The sequence below is a fragment of the Puntigrus tetrazona genome, unplaced genomic scaffold, assembly GCF_018831695.1.
Source record: "Puntigrus tetrazona isolate hp1 unplaced genomic scaffold, ASM1883169v1 S000000299, whole genome shotgun sequence".
Taxonomy (NCBI): Eukaryota; Metazoa; Chordata; class Actinopteri; order Cypriniformes; family Cyprinidae; genus Puntigrus; species Puntigrus tetrazona.
The window spans coordinates 174,711-201,533 of record NW_025047959.1 but is presented as its reverse complement, the minus strand read 5'-3'; the positions used below and the strand labels follow the sequence as shown (position 1 = coordinate 201,533).

General features: G+C 40.6%; 1 protein-coding gene across 1 annotated transcript; it reads left to right on the top strand.

Moving 5' to 3' along the window:
- Nucleotides 1-953: 953 nt before the first annotated feature.
- LOC122333599 (ankyrin repeat domain-containing protein 50-like) lies at nt 954-23,139 on the top strand. Its single transcript, XM_043231294.1, has 5 exons — nt 954-1,109; nt 3,152-3,875; nt 7,671-7,888; nt 17,523-21,064; nt 21,579-23,139. Exons 2-4 carry the CDS (start codon nt 3,415-3,417, stop codon nt 21,059-21,061), a joined length of 4,218 nt encoding a protein of 1,405 aa, XP_043087229.1. The 5' UTR covers nt 954-1,109; nt 3,152-3,414; the 3' UTR covers nt 21,062-21,064; nt 21,579-23,139.
- The last annotated feature ends 3,684 nt before the right edge of the window (nt 23,140-26,823 follow it).

Genomic DNA, 26,823 nt, shown 5'->3' with positions numbered 1-26,823 from the left:
AATCCAATCAAATTCGAGCATGCGCAAAACGAAGCGTTCATGTTTTCCGTTCTTCTCCTGTGCTCTAGTGTAGATGTAAATGTACTTTTCCTTGACCTGAGCTTCAGCGTTTGCCAAAAATAGCACTTTTAATGTTAAAAAATGAACACAGAAAGTACCACACGACATTACTTTCCTTAATACGTAGAAAAAAAAAGTAACGTACTGTGCTTTTTTTAAGGGAGTAGCACGATATTGTAATGCAAAGTTTCAAAAATAGCTTTCCTCAACGCAATGTATGTGTTATCTTATCTCTTTCTGGTTTGGAGAAAGTACTATTACTTTAGGAAAATTAACCATGGTTTTACTATAAAACAAACAAACAAATAAACAAACAAACGATCAAAAAACATAGGCTAGTTACTCGCTTATAGTTAAACCACGGTAACCAAAAATTATTCAATGGTTAACCAGTTTAATTGTGTTATTTGTAGTAAAACTGTGGTGGTCATCAAGTGGTTATCAATACGCTGAAAAAACACGATTATGACACTTTTACTACAATAAAATCATGGATAACTTTCACAGGGTCGTTGTTTATTTATATTTATTTTATTATATGTTTATTATTATATATATATATATATATATATATATATATATATATATATATATATATATATTTTTTTTTTTTTTTTTTTTATAGTAATAAAATATAATAAAATAAATATAAATAAACAACGACCCCTGTGAAAGTTATTTATTGTTTGAAAGTATATTATTGTTATTTTATTATTATTTTATGTACGTCCTTCGTTTGCTGTATTTTATGTTCACACAACGTTTGTATTGTTAAACGTCAACAAACTACAACGTCTGCGTGCAAGACAGAACTACATCTCCCGTCGTGCTCCGCGCATGCGTCTGCGCGTCGCGCTCGATGGGCGGAGCCTCGACTTCTGCGAGCGTCGGTCTGGTCTGCGGGAGGAGCTCCACAGAACAAACCGACACACAACCGGAGTGGAAAATGTGAACGGAAGATTCGGGATTGGGAATAACGACAGAAAACCGTTACAAGAGTGTTTATCTGCGGACGAGATATGATATTTAAGAGAACAGACGTGCCGCAGGTGAGATATCCGTTAGATATTTACCGCTTTTGGCTGAAGTTGCTTTCAGAGTCTCCGCGTCTGACGCGACGCGACAAACTAGAACGATCCCATTATGATCAACGCAACGCTTGCGGCACCGACAGCAGGAGCGTTCTGGTTTTGACGCGTCGCGTCGCTCTCTCTCAGAGTAAACGGGATGTTTCAGTCAGATTAGCCGTTTAAATGGCCGTTAAATAACCGTCACGATTCAAATAAATGATTTTAAATTTGAAGATGAACGTCTATTGAACGGAAACCAGGAGCCCGAGTAATGTGTGTGTGTGTGTGTTCAGAGTCTTTGTCACCCGTTACTGTAGGTACGTTGTTTTTGTTCCGTTCTGGTGGGTGTTTGAACGGGTTCGTTCTGATGGGCGTTTAAAGATCCGCTTGAAGAGCGCTCCGATTCATTCCGGCTCTCACAACGGAGCAAAGTTTCCGTTAAAAACAATAGCGTCTGCAGTGATTCCTACCGCTGTAAAACTCTGGTAACTTATTAGCATTAGCAGCTACTGTCTTCAGAAAGAGAGGAAAGATATTTGACAGATTTTTAAAACTTCCTGTCAAACTCTGCTTTAGAGATTCGTTTACCGACGTTGTGCAGCGGTGGCTGTGGTGGTCGGGCTTTCTTGGTTTTATCATTCGTCGACAACCATGACTTGACATTTTTCCATTAGGGAACTCTGGATGTGCGTCAAAACCTAATCAGCAGTTTTGGACTTCAGTGAATCGTTTGTGAATCGATAACGTTTTGGGGCATCATAGGACCCGTTGTCTTTTTGGGTCATCAGCTCTGTTAGTGACCAATATTTTGAGGTATTGTTTGTAAATCAACAGCATTTTGGGGGCAATAAAGATCCATTTTCCACCACTGAAGTATTTTTGGGCTTTGACTGTCAGTCACTAGTGTTTTTGGGTCATCAAAGTATCCTCAATCATATTTTTTGGGCGTCATTTGTGAATCAGCAGCATTTTTTGGTCAATCATCAATATTTTCTGGCAGTCGTTTATGATTTAGCAACATTTTTGGCCATTCTCAGTCGCCAGTATTACTGGAGTGTAAAAGTTGTCCATAACTATTATATTTTCTGGACGTTAAGTCCAATCTCAGATGTTTCTCAGTATCAATCATTCTCAGTCTTTTCTAAGAGAACCTAAATGCTGCTGACTCACGAGCTGCTTGGATGCTCGATTCTTTCGCTCTTATTGGAGTGTTTGTGTTTCTCCTCGTTCTTGGCTCAGTATTTGCATATGTTTCAGCGGTTTGTTGCTCTTTTGAATCTGGGCCAAAGTGCTTGCTGCATGTGTATTTCATGCCAAACGACGAAACCCATGATGCTCTACAATTACAGTTGAGGTGATCAGTGTTTTCATACAGGTATAAAGTCTATTTACAACCTATTTTTATTTCTACTGCTGATATTTTTAGATGATATATTTATATTGAATTATATTGCTGATAGTTTAGCTAGGGCTGAGATGAGGAAAGTTATTATGAAGGATTTTGATGTTTTTTCACGTTTGTTTGTCGGATGCTTTATCTAAACCAAATTGCTTTGTGTTCAGTGTACAGTTAATCAGTTCGTGCTTTGTCAAAACCATTTTTGGATAAATATTTTGAAAACAAACATACTTTTTAATACTTGGCCAATGCCTTATCCAAAGTGACGTATACTGCGTTTGATCCATGCAAAATCCTATTACATTTCTAATCGAATAAAAGTGCTGCCCAACAGATGATTTGGGACATCATATAAATGTTTTAAGAATTTCATAAACCGTGCATCAAGTTATTACATGTTAATGAATAATTCTGAAGACAAACAAGTTTTCATTAATTGTTGAATTGCTTTTACGCAGTGCTTTGTTCTGCATTTGATGTATGCTTCCGACCAGTTCATGCATTGCTTGGAAGTTGAACCCATGCCCATTGCATTGCTAGTACCACGTCTGAGATGATGGTTGAAGTAAACCGTGTGAATTAGATGTAGACTTTAATGGTGACTGTGTTGTGTTTGTTTCAGGGTGTTTCATCAGTCTGCTAAAGCCGCATTATGACAAACACTGTGATCGCAGAGACATGAATGGATTTGATGGAGACCTCGCTCTGTAGGGTGTGAGGATTTAACCCCATCGTCTTCAGGGTCCGGTTCTGTGTTCGTCGAAGGGAGGAACGGTCACTCAGACTCATCGTGATGATGAACGGGTGTCTACGCGGATGCCCTCTCGGGGTTTGAGCATGCCCGGTAACGTCTGAGCGCCCTTCTTGACCCGCAGGACACAGATCATGGCCCAGACCAGCCTGCTGCAGGGCAAACGCTTCTACTGCCGCGAGTGGGTCTTCCACAAGATCCAGCACTGCCTTCAGGAGAAAACCAGTAACCTCAGTGCCCCGGGACCCGCAGAGCCGCTCAACCCCGTCGCCGGAGCGGGTAAGGGCAGCTCGTGGGGGGTCCTGCTGGTCGGCGGTCCCGGGAGCGGGAAGACGGCTCTGTGTACGGAGTTACTGTGGCCCAGTTCGGTTCACGGCGTCCACCGAGGCCTGCACCAGCACTGCCTGGGCTTCCACTTCTGCCGAGCCGAGGACTCGGACACGCTGTGTGTGAGCGGCTTCATCCGCGGCCTGGTGTCTCAGATACGCCGGTCAGGACTCGTGCCAGAATACGAGGAGAAAGTGAGAGAGCCGGCGGTCCAGAGCGCACTGCAGCCAGGAGAGTGTGAGAGAAACCCAGCAGAGACGTTCAAGAGGTGAGAGTTCAGAGTAGATCCGTGACTTCCAGCTTCAGCTCTTCAAGGCTAAATGAAAGAACTACTGTACCATCGGCGTGTCTGTTATCAGGAGAATAACAGAAGAAATTGTTCAGGTTTCATTGGGCCCTAAAAATAATAGTTTTGTTAAATGTTTAATAAATTGATGTTCAATTTAAGGTTTCATGAGTTCAAGTAGTTTTTGACAAAAATAAATTGTTTGTTAAATTCATAAATCTTTTCCCAAATATAATTTTTTTTTCTGAAAGTAGCTCTTTACTGAGAGATAAAAAGAGAAATCAAAACCTTTGAGCCTGGCTTTATCCCAAGTTCAGAAAAAGCATGCAGATTAGTGCGTATTTGATTAGATATTGCCTTATTTCCATGAATAAACATAACTTTTCAGAAATCCTGTGTAAAAAAAACAGTGATTAATCGTTTGGTGAAAGCATAATAGTATTTATTAGTGAAAATATTTTTACGGTTGGGCTGTTTTGACAAATATACATATCAAAATTACAAATGGTAATATATTTGTCATAAGTTAAACCAAAAGTTATAGTGAACACTATGTGTATTTTTTTTTTGTAAATGAAAGGTGAAATATTAGTGAGCTCGCAGCTCTGGAGATCAAAGAGAGCAGAGGCTGAAACACCACGAGCCTCAGTGTGTGCAGCAGATGAAACACATTCACTCTGATTCACACAAATCAATGCTGTGTGTGTGTGTGTGTGTGTGTGTGTGTGTGTGTGTGTGTGTGTGTGTGTGTGTGTGTGTGTGTGTGAACTCTTCTCTTGACACGCGTGTTGACGTGACCTCGAGTGAAGGTCTCGCCTGCAGCTCACACACGAACTCTGTGAACTCTGCAGTTCTGCTAAATTTGAGGGAAGATCTGTAGATGATTGTAAGAGCTGTATGTTTGTGTTAAAAGATCTGAATTCTGAGTCAACGTCTGGTTTATTCAGTGGCACTACTGTCTCTTTAGTTTAGGGCCATTATGTTTCTGAAAGAAGTCTCTTCTGCTCACTAAGGATGCATAAATTGGATCAATAATAAATAATAAACCGCAGATTTCTCTGTGAATATGTGCTATACTAATTTATCATTAAACAGCGATTATTTGCAATAGAACTCCTTTGTGACATTATAAATGTCATTACCTTTGATCAATTTAATGCTTGCTTACTGAAAAAAGTAATAATTTCTTTAGAAAGTCTGCATAATACAAGCAACGTGTAGAGATCTATAAAGAATATAAAAGTAAAGGACAGTGGGTCATGAAGTTGACAGAATAACTTGGGGTTTGTAAATTAGCTCTGTTTTGTTGTATTTAAAGCAGAATGTGTTTGAGGTGAGGTTTGTTGATTCACAGGGCTTTGTTTGTAGGCCGGTTTCAGCCGTGATCTTCTAGACCTCAGATGAGGGTGTTGTTGTGGAAGGAAATGCACGACGTGATGGTAAACCGAAGCCCATGGGTGAGGTTAAGAGCTTTCACCGCCGCTCAGTCCATCTTCAAACGTCAGTGATTTTGGATTGAGAAATGATTAGAGCAATGGAAGGCCGGTGTTTAGCTCGTCTGCGTGGACTGAATAGAGTCTGTTCATTTGTTCCAGGACAGCCGGGGTTTATTGGGGGCTGGTCATGTGGTGTAGAGCTAATGAAGGATGAACAGGGTGGAGCTCGGTCCGTCTCTGTCGTTCTCGGAGAGATGATTCAGCGGTTTGTAGTCGAGTGAGACAGACTCTCTCTCTGAGCTGGGAATCTGCGAACGTCTCTCAGCCTGCGTCTCCACAGAGAAATGATGTAATTGATTATGATACATGAACGTTGGTTTGCTGGTTTGGACATCAGTGTAATTTAATCAGTGTCTTTTAATGCAGGCATCGGTTTGTGATGCAGCACAGATGAGAGTCTGGTTCACTTTTCTCTAGAGTTTCTAAATGGACTTTTAGTGAATTTTACTTCCTAGCACTTATCACGGGGAGATTGTTACAGCTTTACAGAAGGTCATAATGTTAACGTTTTATGCCTCAGTAGCTGCATTTAGCAGATTAAAGCTGGATGTAGTTATGTTACGCTTGCGATGATATCGTTGAGATTTGCAATATATTTAATATAACTTTTAATTTTAATATGTCATAATTAAATGCACGTATGAAATGTTTAAAGGAGTAAGAAACCTGTAAGGCTGTATTGGGTTCGTAATGATGTGGTGTAGTGACAAGCCTAATTACTATTCAACGACGCGTGGGACTGCTGCAGTTAAATGAATCATGGCTCTGTTGTTCTGATTGACTGCTACCTGACTATCTGCTGTGTTTCTCTGCTCCAATGCATGCTGGGAGATTTCAGGCCATGCGCCCACATCGCGTGCACAAACACACTCTGTGTCTGAGCGTGGCTCTGTTAATGTGTGTGTGTGTGTGTGACGTGGGCCGAATGAGACTCACATTCAGACTCATCTGTGTGTTCTCTCAGATAAAGTCTACAGTACCAGAGCAGCGATATGATGAGAGAGACTCATCTCTGCTGGTTGTGTTAGTCAGGGTCTTACTGTACAAAACCAGTCTTCTGGAGTGATCAGATAATCCAGTCCATTTAACTGATGTAATGACAGAAACGAGCAGGAAATGAGTCAACAGACAGAGCTGATGAGAGTGACTCATGAAGATGGTATTTACTGTATAACGTGGAGTTTGCCAATTTTAGGATGAACAAATCAAAAGTAGGACTGGACACTTATTAATGTGTACTAATGTTTGGATATTAAAGCGCATAAACGCTGCTGTGAGAAGGTGTGTGTGTGTGTCTTCTGTGTGTGTGTGTCTTCTGTGTGTGTGTGTCTTCTGTGTGTGTGTGTCTCTGTGTGTGTGTGTCTTCTGTGTGTGTGTGTCGTGTGTGTCTTTGTGTGAGTGTGTCTTTGTGTGTGTGTCTGTGTGTGTGTCTGTGTCTGTGTGTGTGTGTCTCTGTGTGTCTGTCTCTGTGTCTCTGTGTGTCTGTCTCTGTGTCTGTGTGTGTGTGTCTCTCTGTGTGTGTGTGTGTGTGTGTGTGTGTGTGTCTGTGTGTGTGTGTGTGTCTGTGTGTCTGTGTGTCTGTGTGTGTGTGTGTGTGTGTGTGTGTGTGTGTGAGTGTGTGTCTGTGTGTCTGTGTGTCTGTGTGTGTGTGTGTGTGTCTGTGTGTGTCTGTGTGTGTCTGTGTGTGTCTGTGTGTGTGTCTGTCTGTGTGTGTGTCTGTGTGTGTGTGTGTGTGTGTGTGTGTAGTTGTCTGTCTGTGTGTGTGTGTCTGTGTGTGTTTGCTGTACTATACCTGAACTCAGATACACTTCAACTCAGAGATCTTCACTACAACCCGCTTCCAACAAAATTAAAGTTTGGTTTAACTTGCAGAAACTGTGACAGGAATATTATTATTGCGCACTAGGATGTACTTTATGTTATAGGATGTACCGTATCTAATAATAATCTAGAAAAAACCACTTTTTTATAAGGCTATATTATCATAGTTGAAAATAAATACTTAAATAGTTTTATGAATTCAATTAATTGTAATGCTGCAATTGTAAACCTTGCTATTGTTATTATTTTCATTATGTATATTTTGTATGTTTTTTTTTCAATTTGTTGAAATTGTTACAATAATAATTGTATTTTAAAATGTACATACTATTAATTTTGCCGTGAGTATTGTTATTACAGCTGATACGGCAATCAATAAAACCCGATCGAAACATGACACAGACTTTTGAATCTGCTGAGATCTGGTGGATATAACGCTGTGTGTGTTTGTCTCTCTCAGGTGTGTGTTGCTGCCGCTGCTGGGCTGTAAGGCTCCGCCTCAGGCTCTGTTTGTGCTGGTGGACTCGGTGGACGAGGGCTGTTTGACCGGAGACAGGGATCAGAGGTCAGCAAACATCGCAGAGCTGCTGGCCGCCCATCACGAGCTCTTCCCGCCCTGGCTGCTGCTCGTCTGCTCGGCACGCCGGCAGAACAAACACATCACCAAACTCTTCACAGGTGACCTTCTCTACCTGTGTGTGTGTGTGTGTGGTGCATCGGAGAGGCCGTTGTCGTGTTATTTTGCGTAAAAATGAAGTATGTTACGTAACGGGTTTCTTTTTTTAGGACTAATGTATGAAGTGCTAGAAAGTAAAGGCGTTGTTGTGTGTGTTTGTGTGTCTGAGAGTCAGTGGAGATCAGACTGGATGAGTTTCTCAGCGCCTGCAGCAGGAAATCAGCTCCAGATGTGTGAATATTTCTAATGAGCGTGTGTTTTGTGAGGACAGATAAAGAAAACCCCTCATTCACAGAGTTCCTTCAGTCTTTTGTTTCTTCAAACCCTTTTTTTTGTTTTTGTAGCGCTCTGTTCTTTTCATTTGAAATGAATCCCATTTACTTTTTATACAGTTTTACAGATATACCTTGACTTGGATTTCTATAAAAATAACTCGAATCTGGCATGCCTCTCCAAAAACAAACACTTTGTTAATATTTCTTTGTTTCCATTGGCGCTTATTAATAAGCATGTTTTGGCTTGTTGTTTGGGGTTTGCTCATAAAGCGTTCCACAATATGAAAGTTATTAAAGTGGGAAGGTGCAGGTTGTGGTATGTTGGTCTTAATTTGCGATATAAATCATTATCATTATTTTTTTGTTTATTATGAGCTTGTTCTTGTTTCCTGTTTGTTTGTTTTTTTCCTAACAAGCTCTGCCAGCAGAAATGAGTCAAGACCTATTCCTTTTACCATGTGATTTTCTTGCATCGTTAAAATATTGTTGACCCATATATGAAAATGTGCTCACCCTCGGGTCATCCAGGATTAAAATAAGTTTGTGTCTTCATCAGATCTGGAGAAATGTGTCTCCGCGTCAGTATCTCAGACATCACAATAATCCACAGCGCTCCAGTCCATCAGGTAACATCTGGAGGAGACAAAAGATCAAACCAATCCAGTATTGAAATGTTTTTAACTAAAACATGAGCCCATAACCCATAACTCTTCCTCCAGTGAAGAAGTGTTCTGATCTGAATCAGGAGAGAAATCTGCTCAGATCAAGCGCTTACAAACAGCTCTAAACTAATGTTTTTCTCTTCTCGGATGTTCACCGATGGACCGGAGCGCTGTGGATTATTGTGTTTTTATCAGACTCTCATTCTGACGGCACCCATTCACTGCAGAGCATCCATCGCTGAGAACGTTTGTAGATGTTTGACGTGTTTTAGGATGTGACCGTTTACAGTTTCATTTTAGTAAATGCTCTTTTTTCAGCACTGATCTATTTTTTTCAAAAGTTCAAGGAGTTTTTTCTTTTTTTAGAAAACTCTGAAAATATGAGCTTCTCTCGGTTTCATCTGCCATGTGTTCATCATTTTGCAAAACCACAAGCTGATATTAGTGTTACGATGTTCGGTGGTGCAGTCATTTGGCAGTTTTTTGTGTTATTTCTGATGACATCACAGCTGGATTGAGAAGAAATTATGAGAAGTGTGTGTGTGTGTGTGTGTGTGTGTGTGTGTGTGTGTGTGTGTGTGTGTGTGTGTGTGTGTGTGTGTGTGTGTGTGTGTGTGTGTGTGTGTGTGTGTGTGTGTGTGTGTGTGTGTGTGTGTGTGTGTGTGTGTGTGAGAGAGTGTAAGAGTGTGTGAGTGTGTGTGTGTGTGAGAGTGTGTGTGTGTGTGTGTGTGTGTGTGTGTGTGTGTGTAGAGTGTGTGAGTGTGTGTGAGTGTGTGTGTGTGTGAGAGTGTGTGTGTGTGTCAATGGTCTCTGCACAGAAACAAGCTGCAGGCTTTCAGAATCCAGGTCAGGCTGGTGTAAAAATACTCCCACTGTCTGTGTGTGTGTGTGTGTGTGTGTGTGTGTGTGTGTGCGTGTGTGTGTGTGTGTGTGTGTGTGTGTGTGTGTGTGTGTGTGTGTGTGTGTGTGTGTGTGTGTGTGTGTGTGTGTGTGTGTGTGTGTGTGTGTGCGTGCGTGTGTGTGTGTGTGTGTGTGCGTGGTGCCTCACTGCATCCGTGACCAGTAAACACTGACCTAAGACCAGAAGATCAACTCAAATCCCAAAGTGGTTCACGTCCAGCATTAAGGATCATGAACACCTGCTCTAAAGTCGGTGTGACGTTCTGGATAACACTCTCCTGCTCTTATTAATGAAAAGCTGCTGGTGGCAAATGTTCATATTAGCAAGTAGCACACGCCAAATACAGCAATGATCCAATCAAATTGTGAAAGATGAAATGGTGCAGGATGATTTCACTCAGAAATACGTTTTATTTTATTCATCAAGGCTGCATTAAATTGACCAAAAGTGTCCCTAAAACATTTATAATGCTATGAAAGATTTGAATTTCAAATAAATACTGTTCTTTTTGATCTGAGAATCCTGACAATTAAATAAATACCACGGTTTACACTAAAATATTAAGCCCTGCTGTTTTCAACAGTAATAATAATCAGAAATGTTTGTTGAGCAGTAAATGAGTATATTGTTCTGATTTCTGAAGACCGGAGTAACGATGCGAACGGCTGTTTTAACGTCGTCCTGAGATTTGTACAGTACTTCTAAAAGCTTCTATAAGGAACACAAGTAGGAGTTCAGAGTCTGATTGTCGGGTCAGATGTCGGATTCGCCCGCACACGCTTATTCATTAACACGTTTGACCGTTAGCAGTGTTTGGGTGCGAGGGGCCGATCTCCCTGACCTCTGTGCTGTTCCCATGGTGACGGGGGCTCAGAGGTCAAAGGCTAATCTGAGGGAAACAGTGCAGAACTGTCATGTGCCGATCTCTGCAGCTGGTGTGAATGAGTTAGAAGCACAATAACATCTCATTTAAACTCCAATACCAGTCAAATGAGTTCTTCTTAATACTAACCTGATCAGAAGCGCTAATGACTTCATCACGCAAGTTACTCGTATGACTGGCATTCTTCAGCATTATACACACACATCCTGAATCTCAAACACACACACACAGTCTAACGAGTTACACTGATTTACGTGTCTAATTACATGTTAGTCAGTTTGTGATCGATATTATAATGCAGTAAAAATATGGATCTTTGTCTCAACTGTTACATTTTTAATTTGTAAATAAACCGTCAATTTTTTAAATACATTTTATTAACTAAGAACATATTTATGCAATTGTGTATCATTTCAAATTGTTTTTGAACATAAGAACATTGGCTATCACTTTATTTTACGGTTAGACCTATTAGTTGCTTATTATCATGTGTATTACTAGAGCATTAGCCGTTTATTAGTAGAAAGACTTAGCGCTGATCCTACTCCATACTTAAACTTAAAAAGCAAATGAACAATTCATACAACTAGAAGTAGTAGTTAATAGTGAATTAGTGTTACCTGTTTTAAAGTCTTAACTGAGGATTGTTAACAAGAATAATAAAAACATTAATTATACTAACAGTTGTGAAATGTTATTGTGTGTAAGTCCAAATAGTTTTTGAAATAAGAACATTATTAAAAACAACATTTAGAAAATGCAGTAAAAGTACACATAAATACAGTACAAATTGCCAAATATTACTACAATTTAAAATAACTGTTTCCTGAAGTGTAACTGATTTGTATGAAGTGCAGCTGTATTTTCAGCATCATTTCTCCAGTCTTCAGCGTCACATGATCTAAATTATTATCAGCACAATGATCAACTATAAACAATAACTTTTTTTGACAAAACGTTTGCTTTTGAATGTCTCTCTGTCTCTCTCTCTCTCTCTGTCTCTCTCTCTTTCTCTCTGTCTCTCTCTCTCTCTCTCTCTCTCTCTCTCTCTCTCTCTCTCTCTCTCTGTCTCTCTCTCTGTCTCTCTCTCTGTCTCTGTCTCTGTCTCTCTCTCTCTCTCTCTCTGTCTCTCTCTCTCTCTCTCTCTCTCTCTCTCTCTCTCTCTCTCTGTCTCTCTCTCTGTCTCTCTCTCTCTCTCTCTCTCTCTCTCTCTCTCTCTCTGGTCAGGCTGTGTTGTATTGTTTTTGGTGACAGGCCAGACTCTCCAGCTTGTGAGTGTGTGTGTACGCGTGCTCGATCATATCCCATCATGCTCTAGACTGCTGATTCTACCCTAGAAATGCAGTCCTTTTCAAACCGCTGTGAAAGCCACACCCTCGGTCTTCTGTCCGTCTCTCCAGAGAGAAACACAGCACACATTAACCTTGAGCTGGCAGCATGAAGGCCTCTGAAGTGATGGAGAAGAGGGGTGTTGAGTGAAATGACTGAAGTGAATCTCGCTCTGATGGAGGAGATTGAAGAAATACACGCTTCACGCTGGCAGAGAGAGCAGGAAGAGTCTGGTGTGTGTGTGTCTTTCCTGCAAACATCCTGATCCTTGAGCTGTCGTCGGACTGATGATGAGCCTCTGTTCTGCTTGGACAGGCATTTTAACTTTGTTTTTAGTGCTGTCAAATAATTAATCACATCCACATATACATAATACGTGTGTGTGCTGTGCATATTCACTATGTATATATAAATAAACACATGCATGTATATATTTCAGAAAATATGTTATGGTTACATGTTAAATATAACTATATACATGTAAATACATATACATAATAAATATACACAGAACACACACATATATTATGCAAACATAATATTTATTCTGTATTATTTATTCTTATTCTGTAACTTTTTGGCATGACCAATATAAATCTCTATAAATGTATTTAATTTTTTGTTAGATTTACAATCTTTTTCTTTTTATTTATTGAGTGATCATAAAGAGCCTCCATTTAAAAGCAGTTTAAATAACGCTCAATACAATGTAATCTGTACTTAACTATAGCTGAATGCATTGAGAAATAAAATAGCTAGTGCACTATTATACTTCAGTATCGCTGCATCTGTCTCAACAACAGTCTTTCATCTCGCTCCGCAGCAGAGAACATGTCTGTACGTGACTGTATGTGTGTATATAATGATTTTAGTTCTCTCTCTGTGAGAGCGGCCGGTCCTCTGACTCGACACACTGCTGAAGCACACTAACCTGAACACTGTGTTTGGATCAGAACACACACACCCGAGCTCAGGATTGGGCGGCTTGCGTTCGGGAAGTTTGCTGATTCAAGTGTATTTTAGGAAACTTTTCTCGGCTGGCGTAATTACAAACGCGGAGCAGCGGACGCTTGCATGTTCTCGGGCGGCTGAGGGCGAGCGATGTTTCGTTCATGCAGAACCCTCACCGCATGTACAGAGTACAGAGTTAAAATAGCACGTAATCAAGACACACATGCGTCTGGGGTTTAGGGTTTCTGTGCCGCTTTAGCATCAGACCACATCAACGGCAGATGATCTCAGAAGCAGTCTCTTAACTCTGATCTGACGATGTTCAAGTCAGCTCTGCTCTGATGTACTTCAACACTCATCTCCGGGTTTAAAAGACAATTCATCTTTTTTACTCGAGGCTAAGTGATTTCATTTAATAAATATATGCACTCCACGCATGGTTTAGTTTAGAGTTTACATTGCAATATTACAATAATAACAATAAAAGGGTTATATTATAAAAATATTTGTGAGCCTGGAGCACAGAAGCAGTCATCAGCGGCAAGTCACAATGATCTACTTTTATTTTGTCACAATTCATTTGCATATTTACTAAAGATCATGTTACATGATGTCTTTATATTTATAGACATTAATGTAATTACAACATTAAGTACTATTGTTGTTATTAGTATATTATTACTACATTTCAATAGTAATTGTTCTTGAATAAATTAAATTCACTCATTTTCAACACTTATATGACTACGCTTGACACATAAATTGAACTGATGATCAATTGTTTTTGCAACGTTGGCTCTTTATTTTCGGTGCGTTCTGTAAACCACCCTAGAAATGTTTCTCTTACAGTAGAATACAGAGATGTTTGTGAAATCTCTGTCCTGTGGGAACACAAGCAGTCTGTATACGTGCATGTGAAGTTCACACACCCGAGTGTTGTTCACAATGGCCACTCCTTATGTAAGCGCACCTGTCTGTCGCTCTGTCTCATGATTGATGAATTCATTTATGGTGGAAGATCCAGTTTCCTCCCAAACAGCCTGCAGCATCTCCTGAATGTAACAGCAGGGTGGATGTTGTTATTCGACGGCTTTATCAGCAGGTGTTGTGGAGTTTCTGACCTGGACAGAAACACTGTGATCAGCAAAGGCAGTTGCATCTCCCGGTGATTTTATGATGTGCAATTATTGTATTATATTCTGTGTTACAGACAAGACAAAACGTGATCTGTTAAAATAAATCTGTGTGAATAGAGCCCGTTAAACCTGCTGCTGTCATCTACAATAACGCTTGGAAAAATCCCTGACTGCCCCTGGAAAAATATTACCTGCTTTATTCGTATTCATGTAGGCCTACACTGTTGAAATAATCTACTGGGGAAGTTAAACTACTGCCAAAAAAGACTACAATACGTATTTTGTGCTAATACAATATTTGATCTCATTAAAGGTCAGACATGATTCTGTCATTTGTATTTGTACCAAATATTTTGGTGAAAACCAACAGAAAAAATGTTTAATAATTCTGTATTAGAACTGTACTGCAGTTATTTGAGAATTAATACATTTTGAAGCTATATTATAATTTTTTTGAACAAATGATTATAATTATTAACCCAGTAATTAAATTTGGCTCTATTTAATAATGTTTTTCAGACCTGGTGAGATCCAGCTACTTAAATTGCTCCATCATATGATACAGTATAGTATTATTAAAGAATATGGAGAGTAAGAATAAGAAGCACAGAAGCACGTTTCTTCATTGGAAACATGGAAAAACCGGGTCAGTTTGGGCACCGGTGTCCTGTCGGGGTTTCCTCGATCTCCCGCCTCTGATTGAAAGTACATGTGTTTGGGAGGATGCTGAAAACATAATGAAAGAGGTTTAGTTGGCTCCAGGTTTATTTTAGAAAAGTAAAGATAAACTCTTGAAATGCCTCCAGTGTTTACTAGACAGTAATTTGTAATCCATATTCTAAACCCGGTGAACTCTTTAACTGGTGGCAGCTTTCCAAACCCAACATCCATTCAACCCACTTAAACAGATGAGTTAGTTACATGTAGGACCCGCCGGCCAAATAACATATTTGGGTCATCTGTTCCACTGCCCCACTTTTAGTCCCCTACAAGGCCCCTTCCTCTTTCAGCCTTTCTATTTCCTTCATCTGGAGTCGCACAGGCTGAGAGCTCGGAGACTGTTGTGTGTTTTGAAGGCAGGGTGAAGGTCTGGGTCAGTTAGTTCACTAATGACAAAAACAAGCCTCAGACGCGCTGGGCTCAAAGAGAGAACATGGCTTGTAAACTGCACTACATGCTAGTGACCAGTCTAACTTCATTTAAAGCTTTTTATGGTGAACTGGAGCAAAACTACTTACATATGTGTATAAATATTAGTGCTTTCAATGAATAATTGAGATTAACCGTTTGACAGCGCTAATAAATATGCATATTTTTCAATGAACTTTAATATTTTTAGATGCATATTTAGATATCTCCATCGTTTTAATTTGATGAATGTCATTTGAGTGTTTGATGGCGTTATAGTTCTTCCCTCACTAAAGCCACTTGGAACACAGTTTTGTTCTTTTGACATATTGTTCGATTTGTATTTTTACTTTGAATCAAAGTATGTTGTGATTCGTAGCTTAGCTGGTTTTTGCTCGGTTCGTGCTTTAACAAAGAGTTTTAAAAAATCCCTTTGGGAAAATACTTCCAGAACCACCGCTGTTGGAAAGTGGGTGGGCTCTAATGAACTCCATAACTGGTTATTAAAAGCCAATGGCATGAAGGAGAAGAAGAAAAAATATGGCATGAAGGTGGGATGATTGTCCACAGGTGTGCCTCTGTTGTCATTCATGCCCCGGTTTAGATTTCACACAGGTTTTATTTGGGAAACCTCAGCTGTTGACGGCAGCCTCAGGCCTTAAGCACCGAAGACAAAGAAAATAACTCCCGAGCCCTTTCAGAAAGATGGACGTTATATAATCTCATTCAAAAGGGGTTTGTGAACTTTTCAAACTCCAAGGGACCGGCCAGGAAAGATGTAATCTGTATTCTGTTTTTGTGTTGCTGGTTTGTCTTTCTGAAGGACAGAAACACTTTTCTGGGGTTTGGCTTGAAAAGAGTATTGTGTTTACTTGGGATTGTTGTGAACACTCTCCTTTAGAGATTAAGTAGGCCTATTTTTATCCTCTTTCCTATAGAAAATGGACTTGTATAGATCATGTGAGTGAGCGACCAATTAAATTATATGGAAAAGGAATGCTGTGCTGCTCTCCGCCAGTGGGGTAAAGGAAGATTGAGACTTATGTGAACGACCTTAGAGGAGTTCATGTTTTTCCTTTCCTTTGACCTCTGCAAGTCTTGAGTCCATGGGAACTGTAAATAAAATCTGTGCATAAAATGCTTGATCTGCCCTTTAGGCCGCTGTCAAACATACATACCAACGCTGTCAAACACCAACCCCAACAAAAACTGTGGAATTTATGCTTATCTGAAGCAGAATGCCTTAACATCTGCTGGCATAAGTGCTTGTTTGTAAAACCCTTAGTTCGGCCTTGTTTTATTTTGAAAAAGTCTTTTTACAGTTTATGTGAAACTCTCGAGTGCACTTCATACTTTGTGAAGTTGCAGATGTGACCTAGTTCTGCCAGAGGAATCATTACACATCTTGTTTTATTTTCTAGAGAAAACAAAGCAAATTCCAATCATCCTTTCTGCAAGAAAACCGCCTTTATCTGTCACTGCCGGTGCCGGTTTTGAGTTTTGTATATTGTGCGTGAAGATGAAGGTCCCTGTGTGTGTGTTTGCAACACTGTTGGTACAGTTGAGTGCATAAGTTTACATTCCTCTTGTGGTATCTGCAAGATGTTTAACATTTCAAAATAATGCATTCTGTTTTTTTATTTAGTATTGGCTTGAGGAAGCAGTTTCACATAACAGATATATTCCACAAAGCAAAAGATCTGAATGAACATAAATGATTCTGTCTTTGAGTAGAGAATCTGCCAGTGTTCTTTAGAAAAAGCACACTTTGAGCATTTTTACTATGAACAGCAACTTAAATCCTCAAAAGCTTTTCATATTTGTATTTTTACAGAAATCTATCTACATTCATAACACCATTCTTCGTATTTTTTTTATCTTTGCATCAAATTACAAAAATATAATTGAATATAGTGTTTTTAACATAGCGTCTATGGGAGAGACAGTAAATTTGATGTTGTTCTCTCTTTAACTGCCATTATCAATCATTATATCATTATATCATTATATATATCTTTTATAATGACTTCTGCCATTTAGTAGGCAAAAATGTTAATTCGTGTTTTTAAACACACGTCTTTCCAAAGTGAATCTAATTTGATTTTCCTAAAACTTAATCTTTTATGAAAATCAGATTGTAGCTGACATCACCAGATAAAATATGCAAAGTCAGTGTTGTCTGCTCGTGTCCCAGTTTTCTAGATTTCAGGAAATGCTATGAAATTCTCAGGCTGATACTAATAGCTATCATCTTACTGTGATTTTTTTTTTTTGTATTTGTTTCTACCTCACTGACTAAATGAAACACTAGCAATCTTATGTATGGACTTCAGGCCAAACTAATAAGCTTTTGTCTCTGTCTTTCTTTCAGGATTCAGAAAGATCAGCCTAGATGATTTACGGAAGGCCTACATCGTAAAAGATGTGCAGCAATACATCCTCCACCGCCTAGACCAGGAGGAGGCTCTGCGACAACACCTCACCAAGGAGACAGCAGAGATGCTGAACCAGCTTCACATCAAGAGCAGTGGCTGTTTCCTATACCTTGAGCGAGTTCTTGATGGAGTGGTAGAGAACTTCATCATGCTGCGGGAAATCAGAGACATCCCAGGGACACTGAATGGACTCTACCTTTGGCTCTGCCAGAGACTGTTTGTCAGAAAGCAATTTGCCAAAGTCCAGCCAATCCTAAATGTGATTCTGGCAGCCTGCAGGCCGCTGACTGTCAGGGAGCTCTATCATGCAGTCTGGACTAAAAACATGACTTTGACAATGGAAGACTTTCAGAAGAAGATGGACATACTTTCCAAGTTGTTAATTGATGGACTTGGCAGTACTAAGATCTTATTTCACTACAGCTTTGCTGAATGGCTCCTGGATGTTAAACACTGCACACAAAAATACCTTTGCAATGCCGCTGAAGGACATAGAATGATGGCCATGAGTTATACTTGCAGGGCAAAACAGCTTAAACCTCTGGAGGTGCAAGAGTTTGCCTATCACCTGATTAACTCGAATCTGCAGATTGAGCCTTTTAATCTCGCCCTTTGGATGGTATGGAATGGTACCCCTGCTAAAGACTCCCTGTCTACTTCAATCCCAAAAGAACAAGAGGTACTCCAGCTACTAGTTAAAGCTGGGGCTCACGTCAGCAACGAAGATGACCATGCTTCCTGCATATTGCAACAGGCTTTGGAACGTGAGGACTCTATTCGAACTCTATTAGATAATGGCGCTTCTGTTAATCAAACTGACTCCAATGGGAGAACTCTTTTAGCCAATGCTGCCTACAGCGGAAATCTGGATGTTGTTAACCTTCTTATCTCCAGACGAGCCAACATGGAGTTGGAGGACAACCACGGACAGACGGCACTTACTCTGGCAGCTAGACAGGGCCACACCAAGGTGGTCAACTGTCTCATTGGATGTGATGCTAATATCAATCACACAGACCATGACGGCTGGACAGCCCTTAGGTCAGCAGCCTGGGGAGGTCACTCAGAAGTTGTATCTGCACTCCTGTACGCAGGCGCTAAAGTGGACTGCGCAGATGCTGACAGTAGAACTGCCCTGAGGGCTGCCGCTTGGGGAGGTCATGAAGATATTGTCCTCAACCTTCTTCAGCATGGAGCCGAAGTCAACAAGGCGGATAATGAAGGGCGTACGGCGTTGATCGCTGCAGCATACATGGGCCACAGAGAAATTGTTGAGCATCTGTTAGATCATGGAGCTGAGGTCAACCATGAGGATGTGGATGGCAGGACAGCGCTCTCAGTCGCTGCTCTTTGTGTGCCAGCCAGCAAAGGTCATGGTGCGGTCGTGAGCCTGCTGATCGACCGTGGAGCCGAGGTGGACCACTGCGACAAAGACTGCATGACCCCGCTTCTAGTGGCTGCCTACGAAGGCCATGTGGATGTGGTTGATCTGCTTCTAGAAGGAGGAGCGGATGTTGATCACACTGATAACAATGGGAGAACACCTTTACTTGCTGCAGCATCTATGGGACACGCTTCTGTTGTCAACACTCTGCTTTTCTGGGGTGCTGCGGTGGACAGTATTGACAGTGAAGGCAGGACTGTGTTGAGCATTGCGTCTGCACAGGGTAACGTGGAGGTCGTCCGAACTCTGCTGGACAGAGGACTGGATGAAAACCACAGAGATGATGCAGGCTGGACACCATTGCACATGGCAGCTTTTGAGGGACACAGACAAGTATGCGATGCTCTGATTGAACAAGGTGCCCGCTGCACAGAGGTTGACAATGATGGGCGTATCCCTTTGATTCTGTCTGCTCAAGAGGGTCATTACGACTGTGTGCACATCTTGCTGGAGAACAAGTCATGTATTGACCAGAGAGGGTACGATGGGAGAAATGCTCTCCGAGTTGCAGCACTAGAAGGGCACAGAGACATTGTGGAGTTGTTGCTGAGCCATGGGGCAGATATTGACTTCAAAGATGCAGACGGTCGCCCAACTCTTTACATCTTGGCACTTGAGAATCAGCTAGCCATGGCGGAGTACTTTCTCGAAAATGGAGCCAATGTCGAGGCCAGTGATTTAGAAGGAAGAACGGCCTTGCATGTGTCATGTTGGCAAGGCCACGTAGAGATGGTCAGGTTACTAATCAACTACCATGCGGATGTGAACTCGTGTGATAATGAGAAACGCTCTGCCCTCCAATCGGCAGCTTGGCAGGGTCACATAAAGATTGTTCAAACCTTGATTGACAATGGCACCGTTGTAGACCACACATGCAACCAGGGTGCTACAGCTTTGGGCATCGCTGCTCAAGAAGGGCACATTGATGTGGTTCAGACACTTCTAGAGCATGGTGCGGATCCGAATCACGCTGATCAGTTTGGACGCACTGCCATGAGAGTGGCAGCCAAAGGTGGACACACCGCCATAATCAAACTCTTGGAGAAATATGGTGCCACAAGTCTCAATGGCTGCAGCCCATCTCCTGTTCACACCATGGAGCAGCAAACACCCACTTCAGTAGCTGGGAAAGTGCAGTCACTCACTATAAAGTCCAGCAGCTCTGGAAGCACAGGAGCTGGAGATGTGCATTTAGCAGGGCGTGGACAATCCAACGGGCCTGTGCATGCCTTCAGCTCACCGTCAGAGTCTCCAGACTCAACAGTGGACCGGCAGAAGTCCTCCCTCTCCAATAACTCGCTCAAAAGTTCAAAGAACTCTTCGTTGAGGACCACCTCATCCACTGCGACTGCTCAGACTGTGCCCATTGACAGCGTCCATGCCCTTTCTTTTATTGAGCAGATCCAGCAGCATTCACTGCCTCGCAGTCGCAGTCGTCAATCCATCGTTTCTCCCTCCTCCACCACCAGATCCATTGGCACTCAGCCTGGCTCTCCAACCAGCGAGTATGATTGGAGCCAGGTGAAGCCAGGCCTCAAGTCCACCAAAGCATCCAAAAACGGACAAAACTGCTCAAACAAAGGAACATCTGGTGAGAAGAAGAGGAGCAAGAATGGGTCTTATTCACAGAACCAGGTTCTTGAGTACGAACTGACTCAGTTTGATAAAAGGCTTGTGCTCAATAAGCCGGTGTCTAACATTGCAGTTAAAGATCCTCAATGTAAGATCGTGGTGGGAAGATCCAACACTCTGGATTCTGTCCAATCGCAGGATCAATTTTACATTCAGCCCCAGAGCTGTGCAGAGAAGAAGAGGAACGGTATTATGACCAACCCCAACTACCACCTACAGGGAAACCAGGTTTTTCTTGGGAGAGTTTCAGTCCCCAGAAATGTTTCCAGCAGGGGCCACCAGGACCTTCTGGACAATTACCCAATAGGGGAGACGGAATTAAGCCTGAAACAAGCCCTACAGCTCCAGATTGAAGGATCGGACTCTGGGTTAAACTGCAAAAAAGAGACGCCGTTATAACTGGTGAGTACATGACTTTTAAAGACTATTCTGTGGCTGAAAGCACATTTGTAACTTACATTCACAGTATTATTAGATTGTCATGTATATTTACAGTGTATTATTACATGAAGCTATAATTTTGTAGTGTTTATAGAAGTATGTTTTTATATAGAAATGTGTTAAATATAGAAAATAAAGCCTTTGTCTTTAAAAACCTTATGTCAGTGGTTCTCAAACTATGGTACGTTTACCACAAACTTATAAATGCAACTATTGTATATTTATATGTTATATTTGTGATTTTAGGTGCTGTACTACAAAGGGTAGCACAATGTATATAATTATTATTAATACTATATTATCAAAATCTGGTTACGTATGTTGGTTTTTGAAGAAATTTGGCAACTAGGTGGTGCTTAGAAACCCTGATTCGATCAAAGGTGGTGCTTGGTCTGAAAAGTTTAAGAACTGCTCATCTACATATAAATCAGTCACTTTTCAAATACTGACCCAAATAGTTTTGATGCCGTTTCAGATGTCTTAATCCTAATTCATCATTCAGAAAGAGACTGTGCCAAAGTGAATGCTTTCATCCCCCACAAGAACTGAAACCATTTTCCACACTTCTCTGTGGAACGTCTCAAGAAGAAAGGAACGTGAGAGAAACCGAAGAGGCCCAACGGTGATGCAAATTCTTACTCGTGCCTGTCAATGCTCAAGATTTCTTGTGGTGACCATGATGCACACAGACGCTTTTATTTAATGCATTAATATTTAATAGGCAGTGGATGCACTTTCTTCCTTTGTGTTCTTTTTTGGAAAAAAAAATCTAAATTGTATTTAGTTTTTTTGTTTTTTTTTGCATTTTAATGCTTTGTTTGTTTATCAGAGTTTACTTTAAAAAAAGGAAATGTACATTTTTCTCTCTGTTTTGTCTTGACCTGTATAACTGCGACCGACAGCAATGTGCCGCTGGAGTACGTTGTTTCCTCTGACAGATATCACAAACTCCGTCGTATTCACATCATTAGATCTCTTAAAGTCTCCATTAGCCCTCCGGCGCACCCATAAAATCACAAAAGTCTTAGTTTACTCTTCGCACATATTTATTTAGGAGAAGAAGCCGCTTCCGTGTGTGCTGTATTTGCTGAAATCATGGTGCTATGTTTTGGCGTCGCTTATTATATTTTTTTAATATTATTTTTAAACCACAAACGTCTTACTCTGGTATTTTATCTCTATATTATGTTTGTAGCATTATTGATGCCCTTAAAGAAGAGTAACTCTGGCTTTACCGTACATCATTATTTAGTCCCTGTGGGACCTGTCTTTTATTTGTTTGTTCGTGTTTTCCTCTTTTTACATAATTGCATATTTAAACAAACGACGGTGTATCGTTAAATACAGAGTTTGGTGCTAAATGCAGAGTTCTCAGCGGCTGAAGAAAATGCAACAAGTTTGCGCGGTGGTGAGAAAGCGGCAGGCGACGTAAGGGACTTCTGATGATAAGGTCAGCGAAAGGTCATTATGCTTTTTACTCATGCCGAGCAGCAAACCGCAGTAATATTTGGATTTCAGGACAGGGTTTGAAATGTATACTCCTCAAGCCAAAGTTAAAACACAAAAAAGCCCACGGTCTTGTGAAGCCGGATCTCATGTCTCCGAGCCGTGGCTCTCTGTGGGGGAGGGTGTGGAGTGGATTTCAGACATCTGTTTGCTATGAGAGGAGACGCTCAGTAAGGACATACTGGGTGTAACTGCAGCAGAAAGCAAGTACAGAAAGGCACTTTACTAAGCCTGGGACAAGGACAAACAGAGAATGAGCCTTTTAAGATGAAGATGAACCCTGGACAGTATTCAGAAATCTCAAGCCATCTGTTTTACTGATATATATATATATATATTTTTTTTGTCTCCTTTGTTCAGCTGTTTTGGTTCTGAGCCTGGAGTTCATTGCGAGAGAAGTTTGATTGTAAATAGCTGACCGTGTACATTGAAAACTTTCACATTTCGAAATTTAATTTCCTGTATTATACTGAGCTGAATTTTTCTGACATATTAAAGTGCTTAATAAACATATCTGCTTTTCTGCCAAAGCAATTCATTAAGCGTTTCTTCTTAACTCGCGCCGTCGGTCGTGACTGTTGGTGTTGCTCGCCATAATTTGGCAAAACCCACAAACTCACTTTGAAGGAGGGACTCGAGCAGCACTGAAACACGCTTGGAGAGAGAGAGAGAGGTTTGAGTGGGTGAGCATCAAGCACGTTGTCTTCACAAATATCAAAATGACTTTAGATTAAGGCAAGGCATTATTGGTAAACCCTAAGAGTTTTCATGCACCGGCCAGTTTGAAGTTTTTGCCTTATTTTGCTTCAATAACATCAGACTGGTGGAAAGAATAAATGTTTTATTTAATTTCACTTATTCTATTTGTGTCTGAAGTTTGTTTCTCCACTTCAGCAGCGTTTACAGACTCCCCTCTATATTCTGTAGTATTGAAGGCTATAATTCACTTATTTTTACAAAAAAAAATTCCTAAAAGCATGTTGAAAATGTTTATGGAGTGATTAAACAAAATCAAACAAGAACCATCATCCTGGCTTTATCCAGCGATCAGATTTATGTTTCTGAAAGGCGTGCAAAATGGTGCAAACTGAATGCCTTATTTCAGGAAATTTGTGATGCAAAAGAGGTAAAATGGTAGCTTGTATTTGTGTATGGACTCGGTGTCCTGATTCAACACACAGCCTGTACACACCGTGACAAAAATGCTTTGTGTTGATGTTTTTACCCCATCTCTCACAGAAAGTGATATCTGACAGCTTTCACACATGAAATATCTTGTGTTTTCAGAGTCCGGACGATAAGCCCATTCTGGCTCCATTTCTTCATGCCACTTGGTAAAGTGTGACAATCACACACGCACATATGTTACAGCTTTATGGGTTTTTTTTGCTGAAACGCGGACAGAAACATTGCACAACGCCAAAGCTATTTGTTCATAATGCTTTAAATAGTTTTGTGTAGGCAGCGTAGCTCTGAAATCTCGTTCACGCTTGTGTTCAGGTCAGCCAGAACCAGGCCAGGTTTGACATCGAGAGAGAACCAGCGACGTCCTTCCTGCATCACCAGGTTAGATTTTAAACATGTGGAATAAGGGACAAGACTCATACTAAGTACTTGTATGGTGCTTTTTTTAACTACTAGAGGTTTGGAAAGTTCACATAATATTTGGACAGACTTTAGTATCTTTGTAAAATCAAGAAATTAGTATTATTTACTTCAATGACTTTCTACTAAAAAATGTGACCCTGGACCATTTATAAATTAGAATTAAATTGGTTTGTTAGGATCGGACAATATTTGAAAATCTGGAGTCTGAGGGTGCAAAAACAACTAAACATTGAGAAAATCGTTTTTAAAGCCGTCTATACGAGTCCTTAGCAGCGCATATTACTCATCAAAATTGCAGTTTTACTTAATATCCGAATGATTTTTGCCATAAAAGTAAAAATGATCATTTTGACCCATACAGTGTCTGTTTCTACAAATGCACCTGAGCTCTGAAGACTGCTTCTGTGCTCCAGAGACACGTATAATCTTTGCCCAAGCTACGTTTTTCATTGGTTAAAGGGTTTTGAGCCAACATATGATAATTCTGTCATAATCTACTCACGCCGTTTCGAACCTGTGTGGTATTTTGATGATCACTCTCTGACTTAAAAGGTGAAATATGATGACAGGATGTTTGGTTTTGGGCGGACTGTCTCTTTAAGGGTTTTCTGCGTCCCTTAGAAAGCGTAAAGCTTTGAGAACTCTAAGAATCTGACAGCAGTGAAGCTCTGAGCTGGTATTACTCCAGCTTTCCTCAGTCTTTCCATGGTTTGTCCTGCGGTGAGCTCTGAGCTGCACGTGGCAGCCGTAGGTTCAGGGGCTGCAGCTCAAACCTCAAACTTTCGACCGAGTCATGTCTAAATGTTTCCCGTTACGCTGACCCGACAGATTTATGGGCTACGTGATGCTGAGCCACGTAACAAACCTCAGCGGCGCCCGGCGAAAACCTCCCGTCCCGCGTCCCTTCACTTTTAATGATGCGCAGGATTTTTTTTTCCAGTCGCTGGTGTCTGTCTGGGTTTGTTATCTATTAAAAATATTTTTTGTTGGCCTACGTCAAAGAACGTATAAACGTTACGTGGAAAATATGTTTAACCATGCAATTTGATTCTTGAAATTAAATGTTAACTGAAATATAGGGAAAAAGGTAAACATATATTTTATTTTCTAGTTAATATGTTGTTTTATTTTTATAGTTATTTATTAAAGATTTTGATGGTTTTACTTTTTTAGCTTGATTTAAAAAATAATAGAAATGACAAAGATTCACAACAAAATGCCTAAAACTTTCAAGATTAAATGAAAACCAAATCTATAAATAAAAACTACTTCAAAAATATATATAAAAAACAATAATGGTATCTCAATAATGCTAAAATATCGCTGTAACTGAAATAAGTTGATGTTGATCCATTACAATCCTGTCATAAAAAAAAACATTGACAAAAGCATCTCTATCAGTGCATCTGAGAAGCTCTGGTCGTCGTGGACAGATGGACGGAGAGAAACTAATTCAGTAATCAGTAAAGCTGTCAGCAGTAACGGTCAGATACTCACTGTGTGTGTGCTGGACTCAACAGCTGCGTGTGTGTGTGTGTGTGTGTGTGTGTGTGTGTGTGTGTGTGTGTGTGTGTGTGTGTGTGTGTGTGTGTGTGCGCGCGCTGTGGCAGTGTTTTGGACGCCTTGCGAGGATTTCTTGAGGGCTGTGTGTGAGCTTGTGTTCAGAGTTGATCTGAGGACACATCTCTACTGTCTGAATTATAGTCTCATACAGCAGAACTTACAGTTACTGGAACTTCCTGCAGTCACACACACACACTCTCTCTCTCTCTAATAGTCTGGTCGAAAGCCTGAGACACAAAGGTGGGTGTGTTTAAGTTTCCTGATGCTTTTAAGTGTCTCTAGATTGTGCTGCTGAGGGAGGAGGAGGGGTGTGTGTGTGTGTGTGTGTGTGTGTGTGAATACACAGGTGTGACACAATAGAACACTGAATAATTTAGAGATGTCATGGTGTGTCACTTGGTCACGTGACTTTACCTCCGTTAGCTTTACGTCTGTATTGTGCAAAAACAACCTGATTCTGATTTTATTAACAGAAACTGATTTGTCATCTGAATCAAAGGAATTTACACTTAAGAGAAGTTTATTTAATCAATTATTCATTATCATTCAATGTAATTATTTTCCTTAAATCTCATTCAAATTGTGATACTGTATTCTGTTTGCTTTCTTAATTCTACTTAAATAAATTTTTTATAAACCAAGAAATACTGAAAGTGTGTTGTGCATCTGATCTTGAGTGTAAATGTTCTGGACTGAAGACACCTGCCGGTCTGTCTGCGTTCATTACTGTAATCGTTAAGAGCTAAGACAGAGCGTGACCCCGCCACACACACAGGTCAGAGGTCACGCGGGGTCAGACCGTGTGTGTGTGTGTGTGTGTGTGTGTGTGTGTGTGTGTGTGTGTGTGTGTTTACTGCCTTTGTGGTTGTTCTGTGAATCAGCGCTCCTCGTCTGGTTTGGTCACAGAGTCACTCATCAACCGACAACAAGAAAACACGTCTTTAATATCAAACATTTATCAGAAATATTCTGAACTACAGCGAAATGAAAAATGTTCAGCTCTGGCTATTTGTTCAAATTGATTTCAGTAAATGAAATGTTTT